The sequence below is a fragment of the Trichosurus vulpecula genome, chromosome 8 (genome assembly GCF_011100635.1).
Source record: "Trichosurus vulpecula isolate mTriVul1 chromosome 8, mTriVul1.pri, whole genome shotgun sequence".
NCBI classification, from domain to species: Eukaryota; Metazoa; Chordata; class Mammalia; order Diprotodontia; family Phalangeridae; genus Trichosurus; species Trichosurus vulpecula.
The window spans coordinates 137,977,614-137,992,106 of NC_050580.1; the positions used below are offsets into that span (position 1 = coordinate 137,977,614).

The 14,493-nt window shown below is 38.1% G+C and overlaps 1 protein-coding gene across 1 annotated transcript in view; it reads right to left on the reverse strand.

The window, feature by feature from the left end:
• Positions 1-913: 913 nt before the first annotated feature.
• The window catches only part of ADAMTS17 (ADAM metallopeptidase with thrombospondin type 1 motif 17), a 506,671-nt gene continuing 493,091 nt past the window's right edge, over positions 914-14,493 (reverse strand). Inside the window, exons 23-24 of the mRNA XM_036736388.1 lie at positions 2,987-3,164; positions 914-1,065 (exon numbers count right to left, since the gene is read on the reverse strand). Coding sequence (XP_036592283.1) covers positions 914-1,065; positions 2,987-3,164 — 330 coding nt within the window. The remainder of the gene's footprint in view (positions 1,066-2,986; positions 3,165-14,493) is intronic.

The following is a 14,493-nucleotide window of genomic DNA, read 5'->3' on the forward strand; positions in this document are numbered from 1 at the left end:
CCAATTACACTAATTTCACAGTACCCTGAAGAAATATTGTTCTGTTTTTGCTACAGTATTTTCCCCCCAAGTAAGTAGAGATCAGAACAACTAAAATACCTTAGAACCCATCACCTTCCCAGATATTCTTTCCCACAGAAATAGATTTTTACTGAACGAATGTTCATGTTACATGAACTTAATTAAGAGCTTGCAGAGGCAAGACAGCAAAGATGAAATCAAAATTTTTAAAAGAGATTATATTTTTAGATGTGGGCAGTATGGCAAAGTCCTGAATCATCTGTTTTTAAGAATTTAAATTAAAAAGAAGGCTAAGATGCTGTTGCACTACTTTCTCACTCACATATCCTCTGCCATCAATTTTCACAGGTTTTTTTATAGTAAGACTCCTTTTTAAATTAAGCATTTCATTTACACGATTCCTTCTTCCTCCACCTCTCCTCTGGTATACTAACCCCTGGGAATTCAAAATACCAGAGAACAGCCAAGACTCAAGTGCTAAATAATGTCTCTACCTTTATAAAGTTGTTGACCAGAGGTTTTCTCGTTAGAGGTACGTACAACCTTAGAGACTATAATTATTTTGTGACTTTTTGTCCTTTTCTTCCTACTGCAGAAAGCCATCCAGTGGCTATTAATAATATATTAAGTAAAAAGCATTAATGACAAATGTGATGATGCCAAGTCCACAATTAAATTTTGTGTGATAATTCTTGAGATGACCATGTCGTGTGTGTGAGGGATGGATAGCTTTGGTACATCCAATCTACGGAATTACGTTCACTTTAATTGTATATGCTTTGGAATCCACCCCTCCCTCTGTCATTATTAAGTTCCAGTACTCTCAGACCTACACGTCCTTGAATTCCATAGTTGGGTGGCAATGTTCAATCTAGGCAGGAGAGAAGTATCATTAACTCTTCTGCTGCATCTTGTTGGCATAAAAGTCTCTGCACGTCTGGCAGCAGCGCTGATACCACCTCATGTCCTGGCATAAGTTCTTCTCCCGGATCACCCTGCAGTACACCGTCCACTGGTCCCCTGTGCACTTGTATGTCAGAGCAGCTTTGGATAAGAACAGGGAGAGAGAAATTCAGGATATTTAGAAAGGCATGGAAAGTAGGGAAATGTGTTCTGTGTTTAACTCAAGTATTCTAGAAATGATTCAGGAGATCATCCCTTCCTCACCTTTCTCTGCTCTGTTTGAAAGTTTAACCACCTTCATTCAGTTGGTTTTGAGTTTCTCTCTCATCAAGGCAGAGAACACTAGCTCTGCTCATCATACCTTTAAAGACTCTTCAAAACCTTTAGGGGACAGACAGCCTGGGGATTCTATCTCATTTTACTGGTAGCTGAATTCAAACATAATAATGTGAAGCCCCAAGAAAGAATTAATCAACATCATCATTACATGGTTTTAGCATCACAGGATTTAGAATTTAACAAAATCTTAGTAATCATCTGGTTGAATCCCTTCAGTTGATAGCTAAGGACACCAAGATCCAGACAGATTAAATGACCTGCCTGAGATCAAATAAGTAATAAGAATCAGAGCAGAGATTTGGACCTAAATCTTCAGCCTTCAAAGCCACTTGTCTTGCCCCTACAGCAAGCTACCTTCTTTCCTGAACCCCTAATGTATTAAGTGGCACTTACTACAGTTTTATGCCCAAGAATATTACCACCATCATTATTAGAATTTATTAAAATGAGTACACAGAGCTGTTTTAGGCAGAATCATTGAAAAAAAACCACCTGGGCTTTACTTAGGAGACCCTGAAGTCTGATTTTTGCATGATAGAAAGAAGATACACGGTGAACTTATCCAGAGCACTAGGCTAAGTTCTGAAAATAAAGTTTTAAAATGGAAATTGATGAGTTAGAGGGTATCTTATCTTATGTTGAAGAGGGTCAATTGGTACCATGTGATGCCATAAAACAGAACTAGGGAGAAGTAACCAGGAGGTATATTTTGGCTCAATATAAGGAAGAACTTGAAAGATGTATGAAAACCGAATGGTTGTCCTCATGAAGTAGTATGTTCTTTCATTACTTGCAATGTTCTGTCAAAAGCTGGAAAATCATTTGTTGGGTATATGTTGTTGAGGGGACTCATGTTTCAGGTGAGGATTGGACCAGCTGACCTTTGGGGTTCCTTCCAGCTCTAGGATTCTGAGATTGTTTGGTGGCTGAGATTGAGATATAAAACTTACTGGTAGCTAAATGTCTTTGTGGCTTAGGCTTAAAAATTAGTTGGAGTTTAAGTTTTAATGGAAAGGGACTTTGGCCAGAAAAATCTTTCTGAGGGGCTGCTACTTTGGAAAGCAGAAACTTTTAAAAAGACCAATAATAAGATGAGCTCAATTTCTTTCTCCCTTTCTCCTCACATATGGGACTATGATTACTACATAATAGTCATCCCGCTGGCATAGATGGTAAGGGGATAGGTTTAAAACACAGTGAAATTACTTATAGAAAAAAAACTCCCTGATGAATTTAAATGTTCCATTCTACTAAACATTTCTTACCATTTTCTTCTAGAACATCCTCCTGAAATGAATTTCATACGCATTTTAATAGTTTCATGAGTGATGTCCAAAAAAAGCCTTATTTTCCAAATGAAGCATTTCCCATCTCCCCCTTCCCCACTTAGAGGAATACTAACATGTAGAGAAACATTTTCATATGTTCTTCATTTGTTAACAAAGAGGTCTGCTAGGATGCAGATGCGGAAGGTATTGGGTTTGAATCTGCAGTTATTAAATAAATGTCTTTTCCAGTAGGTGAAATGAGAAGCCTACCTTTTAAACTACTATCCAGTTCTGTACAGATCTCTAGAGGCAGATGAGCGGAGCTAAGGTTGAACCTCTCCAATATGGCATAATCAGTAGTTTTTAGACCTTCGAAACTTGTTCCCAGTACCAAACACTACTGACAACACAAAGTGGCTTTTGCTGTGCTCCATAGACCCACTAGGTCTACTCACCAAGTCGCGGGGATGTGATGGTGTTGACATTGATCTTCTCGTTACAGGCCTCCTGGTGGCACTGTCGATAGGCTGCTGGCTTAGAGAGGATGGGGCACTCGTTGCCGTGGCGCCCAGTAATTCTGTGCATGCACTGCACTACCCGAGACTGTAGTCCTTTTCCACATGTGGAGGAGCACTATCAGAAACAGGGACAACCTGATGAGATTTGTATAGACAAGACCTCATAACAGTAATGCTCACTAGGTCTTTCTCCTACCATTCTCGTCAAGGTGTATGAAATAACTGGGGAGTAAAGGATGGAGAGTTAGTTCCCAAGTGTATATGCACGATACTTGTAGGGGCTAAAATGAACAGGGCAAGTTCTTAGGCAGATCTTTAACATTGATTTTTTTTTCCCTCAAGAAAAGCACATTGTATTGTCTTTTCTTCTTTTTCTTTACTCTGTATTAAAGAGACTGTCTATGACAACATATACAACATTCTGTCCTTGGGATCCCATATGCTGTGAGGGAGGAGGTGAGTTTAATTATTAGTTCTCTGAGATCTTCATTGGCTTCTCAGTTATTCAGAGGTACACTTCCTTTGAGTGATCTTTGCATTTACGTTGTTGGAATCATTTTGTATGTGGTTCTTTTGGTTCTGTTCTCTCTCTCTTGACATCAGTTTTCCCACATTTCTTCGATTTCCTCATTCACTTTTTTACATAACATAAATTTGTTATATTTATAGATCAGAGGATTGTGGATTTAAGACTCCAAGAGATCTCATATTTACATTTTATATCTTTGTAGATATTCAGAGAGGGATGTTAAAACATTGTATAGTAGAATATGAAAACATTCAGCTATTATTGTATTGTCAATATTTTTTGCCTAACTATGCTTTTAATAACTTGATGCTATGTCATTTGGTGCATATGAATTTAATCGTTTTATTTTTCACTGATTATGCTGCCTTTAAGCATGATATAATTTAATTTGTCTCTTTTGAAATTTCTCAACTTTTAGTGTTGAATTATCAGATATTATGATGTTAACTCTTGCTTTTATTGTCACATGAAGCAAAATAGATTTTGTTCAATTCCTTTATATCACTGTTTCTTGCATGCAGCAAATCATTGGGGCTTGTTTTCTTCTTCATTATTCTATTCTTTTTAGAATTTAATCTATTCACATTTATAGTTAAATTTTTTGAGGATGTATATTCTTCTAGTAACTACATCTACATGTGTATGTCTCTGCCATTTGTTTGGCTTACATTAGTCTGAAACCATTCTATTTCCCCCACTTTCTTCTTCTTCCAATTACCCTGGCTCATTTTGAAGCTACGTGGGTTTACTTTTATTATTATTCTCTCTGTTCTTCTCTTTCCTCCCCATTTCCCAGCTTAAGTAACCTAATACTTTTTGACCTGCTTTGTTCTCCTGCCCTCCCATCATCTATTCTCCTATTTCACTGACATTAATTTTTCATGCCCCTTTCTAAGAAGTATTGTACCTTCTACCCCCTTCAGGAAGATTTCAAATGAAAAATTTATTATTTCTGCCTCCAAAGTTGTCTTTTTAAAAATCTTTCCCTTCTGTTCCTTAGGATCATAGATTTAGAGCAGGAAAAAATTGTAGAGGCCATTATGTCTAATCCCTCATTTTACAAATGAAGGAATTGAGGTTGGGAATCATACAGCTAATAAGTATCTGAGGCAGAATTTGAACTCAGGTATTGCTGAATCCATGCTCAGTGTTCTCTACTGTGTCACCTAGCTGCCTTAGTTTCTTTTAATTCAATTTAATTAAATAAATATTTATCAAACACTTATGTGCAAGGCATCATGGTATATAAGGATGACTAAGACGTGATTCCTCCACTAAGGGAGTTTACATACTAGTAGAAAATATGAAACATATACAAAAACTAGGGCAAGAGAAAATGTACAGTGACAGACTGCTTCTAACTAGAGCGTGGGGTAAGGTAAAGCTTTAGATGGCATTCCAGTTGGTCCTTAAAGGGAGGATAAAATTTCAATAGGCAGAGATGGGAATAGACTACATTTGAGGCATAAGGAACAGCTGGAGCAAATACTTGGTACTTGGAAAAGGGAAATTCATTCAACAAACACTAAGCAATGTTCAAAGCACTGTGTGCTAAGTGCTAGGAATACAGTCTTTGCCCTTAAGTAACTTCAGGAAATGGTGAGCGGTTCAGTGTAATAGGATCATGGATCATATGAAGGTGGGGAGGAGTGTGAATCTGGAGCCAGATGATGAATGGCATTGAATACTAAGGTTAAGAAGTTTAGATTTCATTCAGGAGGCAATGGGAAGCCATGGCAAGTTTTTAAGTGTGAGTGACATGGTCAGAGCAATATATTAGTAGATTTACATGGGAAATGGTATGTAGAGTAGATTGGAATGGGTAAAGACTCACAGCAGGGAGACCATTAGGAGGCTATTAAAATAGTCCAAGTGAGACATAATGAAGGCCAGAATTTAGGCAGTGATAGTGGAAAGAGAAGGTGGAGGGCATGAGTAGTGGTGGAATGAATATGAGAGATTATAGAAGTAAAGTCAACAGGACTCCAAAAAGGTAATTGATCCATCCCCTTGTTTAACCATATACAAACTCAGTCAACTAACCATTATAGATAACTGGGCAATCATCTTTAAAAAACAAACCATGTTATTCTTCAAACAATTTTTCTTCCTTATCATCTAATGACCTAAAGCAGATGGTCTAATTTAAAGATATCGTAGTAAAAACCTTAGTCATTACGGCTAATAGGGGTGAAAGGGCTGTTTGAATTAGTGAAAAGTTTAAATTATATAATTTTCATTTTTATTTCTTTTAAGTTATTCAAAAAGAACACTTAAGTAGAACACTGAATTAGGAACCAGGAGGATTGTAGTACTAGGTGTGCTGCTAATTTTGGGTAAATTAATTAATCTCTCTAGACTTTAGTTTCTTCATCTAAAAAATGAGGGTGCTAGATTAGATAATCCTTAAGGTCCTTGACAGTTGATTTCAAGTATATACAGCCATAAAAAATGTTGCCTATAAGAGATACGTTAGCCTTCAGCTTTAAAAGAATATTTAAGAATGATCTATAATTGGTGTTTCAGTTGTTTGTATGTGCATGGGTGACTAAGTGTTTGAAACCATTTTATTTTTTTAAGAAACATAAACATTTCCTATCTTGTTCTTACCATTCATTAATTTGCTCTATTTAATAGACATTGTTTGCTAAATCAAGACCAATTTCCATTCAGTTAAGGCCAATCCTGATGATTCAAAATTACAAATTAGTGGAACTAGACCCTGCGAGATTTTGTGTATTTTTCTTCTTCCCTTCACTCCTTTTCATGTATTTCATATTGACGAACACACCAAGTATCCAAGTGCTTTGTGTCTTGAATCAAGCTCTATGAGCTCTTCTGGTCCTTTCCATTTCTCCAGAGAGCTATTGCAAATACCTCGCCACTAAATTTGTCTTTCCTGGCTGGGTAGGCCAGATCTGTGTATGTACTTTCTTTGCCTGTTCTGCCCTTGCAATTCTCTACAAGACATGTGATTTACAGTGTCCGGTGTGTACTCTGCAAAATTTTAATAAAGCAAATGCACTGAATGGAGCAGTGCTGCAGCTGGGATTAATAAAGGAGTATTGTACTAAAATAAGGGAGTGATGGGTTGAGAGATTTTGGCAGGGTTCCTACCTGCATGGATGCCACACACACACACACAGACACACACATGCTGACGTATACACAGAGATAAAAGAAGGTGCTCTTGTAAAATACAATGTCACTTATCCTACTCCCCTTTCTCTCTGCCAATATTGGGTGCCAATATTGAGGGTTGCATAGTAGCACCCATCCATTAGGATAACATCTGATTGATTGGTATGCACAGTCATAGACCAGTAAAGTTCTCAAAGGATCACATTTCACAATAGTGGCAGTGATTATGTAGCATTGTCAACCTTCAAAGTACTTTATGAGTTACAGGTGATCACAGCATCTCAGGGTTGGAAATAACCTCAGAGATTCCATAACTGACCAGAAATCTACTCCACAAGGTGTCCCTGAAGTCTGGACTAATAGGCAAAAATGCATATTTTGAAATATTTGGAATATTAACAGACCTTAGCCTCCTTGACTTCTTTTTCTGGGGTATGCTAAAGGAGAAGGTGTACTCAGTGAAAATCACAGATGCAACACACTTGATTTTATGCATAAAGAGTGAATGTGCTAAGATTGACGGCAACATGGAGTTATTGCATTGAGTTCACGTGAATCTTGCAAAGCGCATCAACCTTTGCATCACAAATGATGGAAATCATATTGAAGATGTTATTTGTTAATATTCCAATTAAATAAAATGTTGTTGAAAATTTCATTCATTTCATTTCTTGAAAATATGCATTTTTGTCTATATGTCCAGACTTTAGGAACAACCTGTCATTTCAGTTCTTTTTAATGTGAGTACAAAGTTGCTGTTTACTCTTGCTTGTTCTGCATTCTTCTTGTTACGATCTGCATCACTGTATGGGATATCCCTCACTGATGACATCACAGATCCAGTTGAGGTTTTTATTTTTTATGAACTGGGTCTCCCTGTTGTGCTTAGACTGAAAGTGCAGTGGCTACTCATGGAGACTCAATTCTAATATTGAGGAGCACAGAAGTTTTAAGATGCTCCATTTGTCTAACCTGTAGTGAGTTGCCCCATTTTAGGCAGCCTGATGTCTCTCTGCTCTCGAGGCCCACCATATCAGTGCTGGACTTAGTGCAGATACCCACTTAGCTTTAGCCTTATTTACGCCAGCTCAGGAGATTCCCCCAACCTCAGTCTCTCCCAGTAGCCCAGCATTTGAGTATCTTCTTGATATTTTAACATAAGGAGAGAACATCAAATTGCAGTGTTGGTTATTGATGTATTTCCAGCATCTAAGGGGTACTTTGCAAAGTTCTAATGAAGCAAAACATCATTAAAGAGGGTTTGGTTGATATGCCAACAATGATGATGCTTAGCCAAAGTACCTGGCATGGCCTCACATCGAGTCTTTTGAAAACAAACCAAGTCAAACAAACTGGTAAAACCCTACCTTTACCTACAGGAGAGAATATGTTTAGCTTCATAATTTATGCATTATCTAGTATTGCAAGAACACCAGGAGAAGGTTTCAATTTTCTTGCCCAGGTGTGCTTACTGTTTCTGTGAAAATCAGGACACAGGATAAGCCCTAGGGGGGACTTTTAATTAAAGCATATGTGAAAATGCACAGATTCCCTACCAGTGTAGGAAATTATCATTGGGCAACGTGAAATGTAGAATTCACTGTGACCCTTAAAACAAATCTCTCTGTTTCAAAATTCCTGGTCTTGTTTAATATGATAGGGTGATGAATGACCTCTTCCAGGAAGTGAAGAAGAGTAGTCTCTGGTGGGTAACACATGGAAGAAGATTGGAAGTTGGAAAATGCATGCTCTTTTTTCATCTGTCACTTTTTTTTTTGTCAGTCATTTGCCATTTAATTTCCCCATCTAAACAGTTGACTTAAATCAGAGGGTTTTCTTTTAGCTATCTGTTTGAATTAACCTGTAATCTTGATGTGAAATACCATGTGATCGTCTCAATTCTTTCCTTCAGGTCACTAATTATATAAAAATAATCATAATCAGAAAGTTACAGTGAATTTTAAAAGTCTGATGTGGCAGTTTTGCTTCCAAGTTAGAGGTCTGGTGATAAGGCAATGGGATCTGACATGGCAGTAATCAAAGGTGACCTGTTGTTTTGGCTGGTGTGTGCTCCGTGAGATTACTTTCTGCCCAGGGAATTGAGTCCTTACTACTACTTCTCTGTTAAATTCTAATTGGAGGCCTTCCTTGTAGCTATTCAGGACAACAGCACTTTGTGAGATTGCATGAGTGCACTTGAAGGAACTTTCTAGAATATGCTTGTGAATTCTTAACTCACTTTAATTCTTCGTATACACAACACCAACATAACCTGTTAGAAAATGTGTAGCTCACTAACCAGTGGCTAAATAATATTTAGCTACTTTTTTCATTGTTTACTTTTCACTGTGTTGATTGTTTCATTGGTTCAAAAAAGGTCAAAGTCGAGGCACACATACATGTGATTGCATTCTCCAGATCATGTACTTAATGTAGGCTAACCTCCCAGCGAATGCAATGGCAAATATTATTTCTAACCAGTGTAAGGCGTGGGATAGTGACTACGATATCAAAGAGAATGGGAGCTAAGTACAGCTGAACTCTACTTGTCACAGAACTGTGAGCTCCTTGAGGGAAGGGATGGTAGTTTGCCTCTTTTTTGTATCCACAAAGCTTAGCACAGTGCCTAGTACATAACAGGCACTTAATAAATGTTTATTGACTGGCTGAAGATACTTACCTGCGTTTTACTTTAATGATTTCCTTTGCTGCCCTCACATGGGCGCAAAAGCTCACAAATGCCACACAGCCTAGGGCATCCATATTGGCAGTAAGGCAGAATCTGTATATGCACAACTAGAGGCTGCCCTCTCACACTTAGCCCTGTTGAACAAATGTAGTTCCAGATGGGCTAGAAGGTGTGTGTGTGTGTGTGTGTGTGTGTGTGTGTGTGTGTTAATGACATTCTGATTTTAAAACTCAAGACTCTGGCTAATCAGAACATTTTGGTGCTAGCAATAACTTGGGGGTGTAATAAGTCTTATCTCTGTGAGATTCAATTGCTTGTTGAATCATTAAATAGGGCACAATGAGACTCCCGACTTCTGATAGGATCTAATTAGCCTACAGCATCCTCATTAAACTCTTTTCCAGGTTTTCAAAGTCCAAGAAAACAGACCTATAAAAACATATCTAGTCTCGTTTAAAGCAGGCTTTTATCCACGGGCATATTTTCAAATGAATTTTTACAAAAAAGTAATGCATCTTCTTCAGCCTTATTTTACTGAAAGTAAAATGGAAATAGCAAAAAATTATAGAAAACGTTCATGCATGTTTTAATCTCAACATCTTGAGTATACATCCTCTTTCCCCCCTTCTCAAATACCCATAACTGTACTTTAAATATAGCATAAATTGAACAAGGCAAAGATGGAATTTCTAACATACCTTGTTGCAGAATTCAACATAATAATGTTATGGCAATTAGGGTGGGACATTTTTGTTTTCTCTTTTAGAATTCTAAGATAATCAAGTACCCTGATGAGTCTTGCCTTTCAAATGTAATAGCAAGCAAAGTGGACTTTCTGTTGTCTTTTGTTTCTTTGATTGAATCAAGAATCTTTGACCTGCTTAAGAAACAAGAAAGCCTAGTTCACATAGGTTTGAGTCGCATGGTTGTGAGGCCCTCTGACCCTGAGAAGGGTATGTAAGATCTGAGGTTGTCGTTTTGTTTTGGGGCCCTCACTCACTGGAAGAGTGTCATGTGATTTGACCAGACAAGACTGGGTAACCGTTGTTAAGAGCTCCCCGCCTTTGAAAACCCAGATGTTGGTGCTTCTCTTTTTGGTGACTATGTATGTGATGTCTTGATCAGACAAAGCCAGTCTGTTGATCTGTTTGTAGTTTCTGTTTGTATTTGCTCTGAAGTTCAGGGTGCTGGCTTTTTCCCCTGAACTAAGTGAATGATACACACACACACACACACACATATGTTTAATTAAAGTAAGATTGTTTACCCCTTAAAGGTGCTTTTCTTAGAAGAGGAAATCAAAGGACCTGTGCTAGCAGCCCTCCAGTGTGCTCTTATTGTTGGTCTTTCACCCCCACAACAGCTTCTAGTAACATTGTTGCTACATGTAATCAGCCTAAAAGGATCTGTTATCTAAGACATGAGAAGATTTTTGAAACTGAAGTTTTTACTGAAGGGACACTTGGGGAAATCAAAATCACTAAATAATAATGGTTGGTACAAAAAGAACAAAAAGTTCAGAGTGAAAAAGGAGATATGAGTCTATTTAGATTTTTAATGTTTAAATATTTGCTAAGGTAAATATAAGAAAATATTTTGTCATAAGAAATGGCAAAAAGGACAATTTCAGAGACCCCTATGAACTGATGTAGAGTGAATTGAACAGAATTAGAAGAACATCCAAATGCTACTTTATAATGAAAAACAACTTTGAAAGACTTTAGAACTCAGATCAATTCAATGAGAGTTCATGATTCCAAGGGAAACGTGTCAGAGAGGTGATGTCCTTAAAATGCAGAATGAGGCATACATTTTTGGTTTTCTGTGCTTGACTATGTATATTCTAGGTTTTTTTTTTTTGGTGGTTGTTGTGTTGTTAATGTATTGTTAATAGAATGGGAAGATCTTTCTTGCCCATTAACAGGCCTGTCTGACCTGCTTGAGTGACATGGAAGCCTAAGTCACATGGAGCCTGTGGTAGGAGGAGCTTGCTGAATGGGTGGAGCAGGAAGTTGGAGTGAGTTGGAGCTGGGAGAGAGAGTAGGCAGAGCAGCTGGTGTGAGTGAGAGGGGGAATAGTTTTGCTTAAGGGAGCTTGTTTGTGGGGAGACCTGATAGAGGGAAGGCTTGGGGATGGTGGTGCTCCCTACATTGATCATGTATATAGATTTCTTTGTTGTTATGATGGATTTGGCTTTCTGGTGTTGGAATAAATGTTTTGGTTTCGTCATCAATGAAGAGAGTCTGTTGTATCTTGCGATTCAAACCTGGGAATTCTCCTGTGGGTATCTCGTTGGCAATATAGTTGCTCATTTGGGGTAGGGGAATGGGAAGGAGAGAAAATAGATGCTTCTTAATTGGAAAAAATGATAAAATAAATTTTAAAAATGAATGCCTGAGAGAGGCTATGGGAGGGAAAGCTTGGCCTGGGAAGATTAAAAAAGGTATTTGGTTCATTTTGCCTTACCGTTGGGCAAGGCTGCTCCTCACGCGTTAATAGTAACCTGATGTAGGCACTAAAACACCCCCATATTCTATACATGTTACCCTAAGGTATAAATCATTTCTAGCCTACAATCAATAGGCTCCTGATTAGAAAGTGAGGAGCCCTGTCTGTTTCTGAATGACAGACCACACTATCTTCTTCATCACCAAACTCCTTGACATCATCCCCTAGGTGCTGACGATGAGGTGGCTCTTCCCCTTGCCAAGGTCCGTACCTCTACATGTGCCCTTGATCCCACTCCTTCCCATTTTCTTCAGCAGACTCTAACATTATCTTCTCCTTCCCTCTCTTCCTTTCCCTATCTCCATTTTATAGTCCAACCACACATTACAATGGAAAAGCATTAGACCAGAAGTTATGAGCCTAATTCTAACCCCGGCTTTGTCACTGACTTGCTTTGTGATATTGGACAATTCACTTTATCTCAATGTGCCCCAGTCTCCACAACTGTAAAATGAGGTTCTTCTAAGGATGCTTCCATGCGTAAACCTATGACTTCTAGCTCAACACTGTAAATGGGGGCTTAAAACATGCCTAAAAATACCAAAGTGGCTATAAAATGCAAAAACTTTTTAGGCTTTATCCAATAAGATTCTATTTCACCTGAAAATTAGCATTTAAAGTATGTGGGAGGTCGGGTAGTTGTAAGAAGGAACCAGGATGCTTCTTATCTTAAACCTGATCCAATTTCATTTCCTCTTCTCTCCTTCCCAGTTCACTTACCATATTAGTCTTTGGGGTGGGTAGGTATAGAGCTAAAGAAAAGAGAGGAAAAGGTCTGGAGAGAAAATCTGGAAAAGGGTAAGTGTAGGAGAGGACAAAATGAATCTACAGGAACATGCCCATTCCTCAGCAGACAAAGGATATGTAACAGGTAGTTTTTAAGAGGAAGAAATCCAAGCTATCAATAGCCATATGAAACAAATGCTATAATTATTAATAATTAGAGAAGTATAAATGAAGGCAATTCTGAGGTTCTAGCTCACTTTCACCAGATGGCGAACCTGTGGAAAAGAAAAATGACAACTGTCAGAGGAACTGCTGGAAAACAGGCGCTGCTAATGTACCGTGGGTGGTGCTGCCAATTGTTCCAGTCATTCTGGAAAGCAGTTTGGTTCTGTACCTCCAAAACTATTAAATTGTGATTCTACTGGGTACTACTTGGTACTACTCTACACCCCCAGAGAGATCAAAGAAAGAGGAAAACTACTGATAAGTGCAAAAGTCTTTAGAGCAGTTCTTTTAGTTGTGGCAAATAACTGCAAACTAAGGGGGTGCTCATCCACTGGGGAATGGCACCAGTAATGGCACATGGCTGTATTGGAATCTTATTGCAACATTAGAAGTGACAAAAGTGACCATTTCAGAGAAACCTGGCAAGAATGCTGTAACTTGATACAAAGTAAAGTGAGTGGTGAAAAGCAATGATAATATTATAAAGAAAAACGAATTTGAAAAAACCTGGGAACTCTGATGAATGCAATGACCAGCTATGATTCTAGAGGACTGATAATGTAAGATGCTTCCCTCTTCCTGACAGGTAGTGGACTCAATATGCTGAATAAAACATGTTTTTGGATGTAGCCAGTGTGGTGGAAATTGTTTTCCTTGCCTATACATCTTTGGTTTTTTGTTTAAACAAGGGTTTACTTTGTTTTTCTTTTTTTTCTCTTTTCTGTCGGATGTAGGGTGGGAGGATGAGGAGACTAGAAATTTTGTTTAGTTGTTTTCAATTGTGTCCAACTTGTGAACCATTTGGGGTTTTCTTGGCAAGACTGGTTTGCCATTTCTTTCTCTAGCTCATTTACAGACGAGTTGCTGAGGCAAGTGGGGTTAAGTTACTTGCCCAGGGTCACACAGCTAGTAAGTATGTGAGGCCAAATTTGAGCTCAGGAAGATGAGTCTTCAGATCTCCAGGCCTGGCACTCCACCCACTGTGCCACCTAGCTGCCTATAGACTAGCAGTAGAGCAGCAAAAAAGAAAAGAGTGAAAAGAGGTATCTTTTTAAAATTCAGAGAGGAGAGCCAAATGAAGGCCTGAGAGATGTACAAACAAGACAGTTTTGAAAGCTGTAATGTGAATTTTTACCATATAGTTAAAAAGAAAATCAAGCTGCAGGAAATAGATTCCTGAAGTTTTATGTACAATCTTCTTTTTCTATTATCCTATGTATGCAAATGTTCATTTTGTTTGGTATTTATTGAGTTTAGAATAAAAATGTGCTCTGAGACAGTTGTCACTATCACGGAAATAGGGGAGTGCAAGATGAAAACCACCTAAAGAAACCAAGCAGCTATTTCCTCTCTTGACATCTTCACCCCTTCCCCTAAAATACCATTTGAAAATAGATGATGAGTCAATTTAATAGCATATAGACTTTCTGAGATAAAGCTTAAGTAAGTAAGTAAGAAAGTAGTTCCACAAGGGGTCATGTCTGGCCTAAAGATTATGAGGAGTCCTATAGACATGGAAGATACGGAGAAGAACAGAAAAGTAAGGGACAACAGGTGAAAGCAACTATAGTATTAGATTGGGTATGTGATACTTTGGATCACGTGTCTATAGCATTAGTATTCCCA